Source organism: Nicotiana attenuata, unplaced genomic scaffold (genome assembly GCF_001879085.1).
Source record: "Nicotiana attenuata strain UT unplaced genomic scaffold, NIATTr2, whole genome shotgun sequence".
Lineage (NCBI taxonomy): Eukaryota > Viridiplantae > Streptophyta > Magnoliopsida > Solanales > Solanaceae > Nicotiana > Nicotiana attenuata.
The window spans coordinates 260852-269236 of record NW_017670925.1 but is presented as its reverse complement, the minus strand read 5'-3'; the positions used below and the strand labels follow the sequence as shown (position 1 = coordinate 269236).

The window sequence follows — 8385 nt, the reverse complement described above, 5'->3', positions numbered from 1 at the left end:
AGTAATAACGAAAAGCAAAAAGAAGTAGAGGCTAAGACCAAAAATGATACAGGAGAGGTGGTAAAGCAGAATAAACAGATAGCAGACAAGTAATATAATCAACAAAGGTTCAAGACTGATAAATACATAGCTAAAGGGATTACATTGCAGGCTACAGCTCTAAAACTAGGAAACACTTTCTCTAGTCTAATGGAGAAACAATTAACAGAAGAAAGGAATCCAGGAGAACCTAGCTCTTCTATCCCTATAGGACTGCAAGGTGCAAGGGTGCCAGGACTTGGTAAGGGTGGGGGCAGCCCCATCCTAATGGATAATATAGGATTTTGTAATACCAGATGATTAAATAACTCTGCCAAGCGAAAGGAGATAAAGCTATTCATGCATAATGCTAGGGTGGGGTTATTTGGTCTTCTAGAAACAAAGGTGAAGAGAGCAAAAGCTCAACACGTCTCTCTTCACCTATGTCAATGCTGGTCATTTAGCACAAATTTATCTCAATATCCAAGAGGGAGGATTTGGCTCCTATGGAATCCAATGCTTTATGGAGTCAATAGCATAAGAGTAACAACACAACTTATACATAGTGAATTATATCATAGAAGGACTGGACGCACATTTCATGTGACTATGGTCTATGCTTTCAATGATGCAACTTTAAGAAGGGAACTATGGTAGACAATTAAAGAAATTAATGGTCAGATTAAAGGCTCCTGGGCAATAATGGGGGAAACTAACTATGTCCTACACAAGGAGGAAAGAATAGGCAGCTCAGTCACAATGGCAAAAGTTAGAGAGTTCAAGAAATATGCTGAGGAGTTTTCACTGATGGACCTTAAATACACAGGAGCATTTTTTGCATGGACAAACAAACAAAGTGGAGGGGATAGGGTACTCAGCCGAATTGATAGAGTAAACGATGAGTGGAACCTTAAACTACCTGCATCAGTAGTACATGATAGAAATGAGTGGTTGTTTGATCATTGCCCAGCTGTTATAAGTTGGGAACATGGAAACAAAGGGAAGAACAAACTGTTTAAGTACTATAACATGTGGAGCTTGGCAGCAGATTTCAAGGAAAAAGTTAAAGCTGGTTGGAAGACCGAAAGGAACGGCACTAAAATGTATGAATTAGTGGGGAAGCTACATAGAATCAAACATACTTTGCAACATCTGAATAAAGATAAATTTAGTGAAGTAGAGAAGAAGGCAGATGAGGCAATAATGAAGCTGCAAAAATTTCAAGAAGACATTCAAAACGACTATTGCGGTACTGAGTTGATCGAAGAAGAAAAGAAATTATCCCAGGAATGTAGATCATGGAACAAGGCTAGAGAACAGTATCTGAGACAAAAGTCCAAAATACAGTGGCTAACTCAAGATGACATGAACACGAAATTCTTTCATAGCATGATGAAGGCAAGAAGGAACTCCAATAGAATACTTTCTATTGACAATGCAGAATGACAACATGTAACTGAGTTAGAGGAGATAGCTAAGGCATTTATCGCTTTTTATGAAGGATTGCTGGGAACTAAACAACAGGAAAGAGACCAGGTATGCAGTCACTTGGTAAGACAGGGGCCAACAGTTTCTGCTATGCATAGAACAAAGCTAATAGAGGACTTTACTGAGAAGGAAGTGAAGGAAGCATTATGGGCTATTGATGGGGACACGGCACCAGGACTAGATGGTTTTGGAAGTCAATTCTTCAAAGATGGCTGGGAAGTTGTAGGAAGGGATGTGGTAGATGCTGTGATGGAGTTCTTCAAGAATGGGAAAATTCTCAAAGAGTGGAATGATATAGTAATCGCCCTCATACCAAGGAGTGGACATGCTTCTAGTGTAGGAGATTACAGGCCAATAGCATGCTGTAATACAATATACAAGGTCATTTCCAAGATGATTTGCCATAGACTCAGATTGGTTCTCCCTGAGATAATATTTGAGAATTAGACTGCATTTGTAGCTAGTAGAAGCATTGTGCAGAACATACTCATTTTCCAAGATTTAGTAAGATTATACAACAGGAAAGCCACAACTAAGATTTGTTTGATCAAAATTAATCTCAAGAAAGCATATGATGCAGTAGAATGGGGGTTTGTAGAGGAGATGTTATATGCTATGAACTTCCCTGGAAAGTTCATCAAATGGGTGATGAATTGTATATCTACACCACAATACAGTATAACTTTGAATGGGGGATTATATGGAAATATTCAGGGCAAAAGGGGATTAAGGCAGGGGGATCCTATATCACCACTGTTATTTGTCATATGCATGGAGTATTTCTCTAGAATAATGGGGAGGTAGCAAGCATTCCAGGTTTTGAATTCCACACTAAGTGTAAAGGTTTACAGCTGAACCATCTATGTTTATCTGATGATGTACTACTGTTTTGTAAGGTTACATACCAGTCAGTACTGCTAATGCTTAGAGGACTTCAGATATTCTCAAGGGGATTAGGACTTTGCACAAATGCTGGTAAATCTAATATTTTTAATGCTAATATGGAATAACAAAGTCTACTGGATATGTGTGAGTTAATAAGATACCAGAAGGGTAAGTTACCATAAAAGTATCCGGGGGTTCCAATCTCAACTAGGAAGCTGAATAGCATAGACTGTGAAATGTTAGTAGACGAGATGACAACAAGAAATAAAATATGGGGATCAAAGCACCTCTCATATGCAGGAAGAGTGCAGCTTATCAACTCAGTGTTAATGCATGTACACACATATTGAGCATATATATTCCTACTACCAAAGGCAGTGATGAAACAGATTACTACAGTATGCAGAAATTTCTTATGGGATGGGAAGGAGGTGAGCAACAAAGCACCATTAATAGCATGGGATCTGGTATGTAGACCAAAAGAAGTGGGAGGTTTAGGAATCACTAATGGAGTATTATAGAATGAGGCTGCAATAGGCAAATATGTCTGAAATATTGCTAGAAAGACAGATGACCAATGAATGAAATGGATAGATCATATCTACTTAAATGACTGCTCTTGGTGGCAATATAAGCCTCCTAAGGATTGCTGCTGGTATTGAAAGAAAATATGCTTGGTGAGAGACAAATTTGCATAGGGGTATGTAGAACAAGGGTGGCTAACAAAACATGGCAACTATAATATCAAAAGTGGCTACTTATGGAAACTAGGAAAAATGGAACAGTGGCCTTGGAGTAGGTGGGTATGGAGCAAAGGAAATGTACCTAAGCACAGTTTCATATGTTGGCTGGCTGGACATGGCAGATTATTAACAAGAGTGAGATTGCAGAAAATGGGGGTTACACAAGATACAATGTGTACAATAAGTGACAATGCACCTGAGACGATAGAACATCTGTTTTTTGATTGCCAATTCTCTAGAGCTTGCATGCAAGCTATGGCAAAGTGGTTGAATATTGGAGTGCAGAATACTATACTACAAGGAATATGGAGAAGACTAACAAGAGGGGTCAAAGGTGAAAATTACAGAATTCTGGTAAACTCAGTACTAGCAGCACTAATCTATGCTATATGGAAGGCACGTAATGAAGCACTATGGCACCAAAGAGTTCCTAATCCTGGGACAATCTGTTCTCAAATCCAATAGGAATGCAAAGCAAGACATGAAAGAAGTGGAAGTAAGAAAGGAAGCAGAAGAGATAGGGAGTGAATAGAAGATTTGTATAGGAAAACGCTATAGATTTACATAATTATAAACATTTTGCGACTATGAAATATTATAGGTAGAAATACCTAGTTTCTAGTGTCTGTACAACTACTAAATATAAACATGTTTTGTTGGGATGATTAATAATATTTTTTTCTTCACCAAAAAAAGAATATATGTTTACTAAAAGTTATAAAAAATTACAAACATGTGATCTATTAAAGTGATCTTATGGGAGACTTTTTTTTAGTAACACATAATAGTTTATTTCCTTAGTCGTCTATCAATAATATTTGGTTGATGTACGCTTTCACGGTTGTGAGCACGTGATTTTTGCCGTGCTTAAATCACTTCTATAAAATTCCTTAGAATCAGGATTTTTCTTTATTATTTGAATTTTTAGGAATTAATTGCATAATTTCCATGATTATTTGCATTTCTGTGTGCATTCTTAAGGCAACATAAACTCATAAAAATACAAAAAAAAACTACGCATTGCGTTTTAGGATTTAATTTTACATATTTTTAGATTAATTAGTAATTAGGGTTTTACCAAAATACAAAAAAAAATCACAAGAATGGAGTTGTTTTGCTTGGTTTGAATTTTAGCTTTGAATTTTATTAGTTTTCTTTAAATTGGTGATGTTGGTTATTAATTAGAGCTTAATATAATTTGGTAGGGTAATTTAGAGTTAATTTAGATTTTTAGTTTTAATTTGAAAAGAAAAAGAATAAAAAGGGAAAATAAAAAGAAAAGAAATTAAAGAGAAATCAGATTTTTGGGCCAGTATTTGTTCCTCAAACCCGCCCCAGTTCCAGCCCAGTCCAATCTCACCCGGTCCAGTCCCCCAGATCATAAAACGACGTCGTTTGGGCTCATTCAATCAGGACCGTCGAGGTTTCTTGATCGGACGGTCCTGAAGCCCACATCGTTTAATATTTAAATGTCCAAACATCACCCCCCCCAAAAAAAAGAGAGAGATTAATCCCTACTCGAATTTCACGAACAGTGGTTGTTGGAAACTCCATTTGTTTCTAAACTTGAAATTACAGAGTACAGAAAAGTTGGTCCAGATTCTGGTTCTTTTTTTGTCAAGATCATCATCCACATCTCATAACGAATCTGGTTGTGTACTCGATCTCACATCAAATATAGCTTCTTTGCATATAGAACCGATGCAGCCACTAAACGATGTGAGGTCAGAGGAGAATTTTTCCAATAAAAATAGTTAAAAAGTGTCAACGAATTGCAGTCCGTCAGAGAACTCCAGCGATAATGTTTATCTTTCACAAGGTTTAGTGTTAAGTCTTTGGGAGAATGGCAATCTGATCAATGTGCAGCATATTTATCCTCTTTACTTAGGCGCTTTCTTAAATGGAGGCAGGGCCTTGGTGACATCAAACGCCGACTATAAATTGGCAAGTACAAGTGAGCTCGAATGAGGCTTCCTCTCTATTGATCTTATTTTTTGCAATCAATCCATACTAACATGAGGAAGGAAATCAAAGGTAAATAAGTCACAACCAGTTACTAAGCTTCAGCAGGGAAAAACCCTGAAAACAAATGGAGAAAAGCGCTATGAGTGCCACTACCAGCAGAAGGTCAGGAAAACCCAACTTCGGTATACAACAATTAGAAAATATTCCTCTAATTTTGGATACAAAGAAGCTGGTAAAATTATCCAAGGCTGCAACTGTACAGGCTTGACATCTTTCCTCATTATCTGAAATCTTCTGCTTGTAAGGGATTGAAAGCGCACAAAACACAATGATCAAGTCCGGGTCGTAAAAAGCAGGCAACAATCAGATAAAGTAGCCTTTTCTAGACTTATCGAAGATCTGTTACCGGAATAATTCTCCTCAAGTCATCTCCCATTAACAAACATGAGTAGTGATGGTCCCTACACTGATCCTCAGGCGGCTCCACAGCTTAGCAAAGAGCCGTACAGAATGCCTAAAAGCCTGTTCAAACGAATACAAGCATAATCAAAGTGCAAGACAAAATGAAGAATGGTATCCTAGTCAATGTATGAATTTACAGCCTCATTCTACGGGATAGAAGTGAATTATATGCAGTTCTGTCTTGAATTACTAAAGTATCAATCATTGGAAAAGAAGGTATAGTTTGGTTGCATAAAAAAAAGAATAATAAGTCGTTGTGCTTAATAATAAAATATCCATTTGTATCAAGAAATGACTAAAATCAAATTTGAAAGGAGAACTGAAAACAATAGTCAATGCCTTCAACCAGAGGCAGCAATATTGCAACCGCTTAGTACAACTTTAGTGACTGAATGGCCAGTATGAAAAATTTGCAGTAACCAGTTTCTACTTGTTTTCTAGAGCTGGAAATTGCTTATAACTCAAAAGTATGTAGTCGGCACGAAAAAGAAAGAATTGCTACATGACTAAAATGAAGCAGGATGAAAGAGTAATAGTTTTGCGCCAAAGGATAACTTAGGTTTATTGCTATAATGCGTGGTTTGGTTTGGTTATAGGAAATTAATAAGCTTTACCAACCAGCAGACGCATCAAAAAAAGGCCTTCATAAACATAAAAAGTTGTTTAAATGAGATTTGATCCTCGCAATCCAATAGCATCCAACAATTAAAAGATAAACGACGTCACAAGATTCCCACTCCATTAACTTTTTGCCTTTCTATAATCAGTTCTACAGAAGAACTTTCAAAAAGTATTTTAAAACAATTCATAGTGGATAAATTAATTTAACTTTCCAAAACCAAATCCAACTTAAATCAGCAATATTTCCCCAGACAGCTTCTCAAATGATGGCGATTGACAATTAAAAACCCCTCCCCCCCCCCCCCCCCCCAAAAAAAAAAGGAGAGAAGGAAACGCAGTTTTCGTAGGTCATTGCTTACGGTGTGGATGCAATTGGTATGGGCATTGTAATGTAATTGCCTCATTCATGACCCCACTTAAAGATTCAGTCCAACTCCCTTGTCAGCGTGCAGCCAATAGAAAAAAATCACTCTAATTATGCGAATAGCTGCAACTAATATGAAAAGCCCGGATTTGAAAGGCGCACTAAAGCAACTTGTCAATGTACAATATCTCCATCTGTAGCTTGCATAAAGTAAGCACCGACTGTTCAAATTCCCTGGATACTCAAAAACAGAAAAGAAAGAATATAAAAAATAGACTAATAAGTTATTTTGGTAAGAGTGAGAATAAATAGGAAGACAGTTATTCCTTTTTTATTTTCTTTCAAGAAAATGAAATCTTTCTCATTCGGATTTTCCTTGTTTTTTAAAATCCTTGTCATATATAACACCACAAAATTTCAATCAGTGGCAATTTTTTCACTGTGTTTTCCTTCCAATGCATTTTCCTGAACGACCACATCAGTTTGTATATACCATGCTGGACTTTACATATCATAAATTACACTAAAAAAATTTAATTTCTAAGATTAATTAGATCAGTATGAAAGGGTGAAAAATATACTCTATTTTACTAAGAGATGAGGGAACAGAGTTGCATAAAAAAAGTGACAAATGTCATCATGCGTAACTTATGTGGAAAGTTGATCCTTGCAGCAGGAAAAAGATCACATTAAAGAAAACGAAAAACGAAAAATCTTAAGAGAACAAACTCTCGTAAATGCTATCTTTTTTCTTAGCTATATATGTAGATTATTTGACTTAAAATCGTGATATACTAGATTATCCATAATCATAAATAAACTGAAGCATTTCAATTAGTAAGCATCGGCAGAGATAAGGGATTGTGTATAATTCACTATATTGGCTAATTATTATTTTCCAATGCAAATAACCAGGAGTTTAGTTCAAGCTAAATAAAAAATTGAGGCCAAGTTTGCTGTTGAGCAGGAATCATATAGGCATTATATCTAACCGGAAAAAATGCTGCAGGTTCATAAAAGGATCCCCCAAAAAAAGAAGCCTAACTAGTAGAAATACCAATATATTAAGCATAGTATTGATAATTTACCCAAATTGAGAAAACCAAAGTCCTAATAAGTCCAGAAATATTCCTGAATCTGACAGAAACGTTGTCTCCTCGCAAATTCCAATATATTTAGCCCAATTAGTTGGATAGTTGAATTAGCTACAATACTTAGCTCTAAAGTCCAGAGGCAGAACAAGTTCGGCCTTGAGTTTTTATGATACTCCGGTCGAGATATGATTCTGCAACTTTTTGCTGCAAAATGCATTCGTAAAAGCCAATTCGGAAAGAGGAAGCTGTGAGAAATTGAAGTGAAGTGGAGGAGCGAATAAGGGAAAAGTCCCAGTTGGGGTTAAATTGACTGAGAAAAGCGATTTCTCCTCTCGGGGTTGGGCTTTATTTGTCTGCTTTTTCTGGCTCACATATGGGGTTTTGTGGCTGACTACTAATGTAATGTCTCCCTTTTTCTGCATGATTACGTTAATTTGGAGGTGAATACTTTGGACTCCGCAAATGGTAAAGATAGACAAACAGTGAAATAAAAAAAATGATAAGTATTTTTCCCAGCCACCACGTTTGTCAAATGTTCTAGTTTTCTGGAAATTTAATTTTAATATTTTTTCCATTTAGTGAATCAATTAAAATTTTCTTTTATAACAAAGTACGATATAAAGGGAGAAAAAAGGAAAGACAAGATCTATACGTAGGAAGCAAAGAAATGACACAAATAAGATGACAAAACAACACCTCCTCACGAGTAAATGGAGCGGCTCAGTCCTATTGAATTAACGTGTGA

General features: G+C 36.4%; 2 protein-coding genes across 2 annotated transcripts; both read left to right on the top strand.

The window, feature by feature from the left end:
• The first annotated feature begins 720 nt into the window (after positions 1-720).
• LOC109244526 lies at positions 721-2310 on the top strand. The gene is made up of 3 exons (XM_019411629.1): positions 721-1416; positions 1543-1870; positions 1967-2310. The coding sequence occupies exons 1-3, from the start codon at positions 721-723 to the stop codon at positions 2308-2310; spliced, it is 1368 nt and encodes a 455-aa protein (XP_019267174.1).
• A 352-nt stretch (positions 2311-2662) lies between these two features.
• Positions 2663-3599, top strand: LOC109244525. Its single transcript, XM_019411628.1, has 2 exons — positions 2663-2858; positions 3163-3599. The coding sequence occupies exons 1-2, from the start codon at positions 2663-2665 to the stop codon at positions 3597-3599; spliced, it is 633 nt and encodes a 210-aa protein (XP_019267173.1).
• The last annotated feature ends 4786 nt before the right edge of the window (positions 3600-8385 follow it).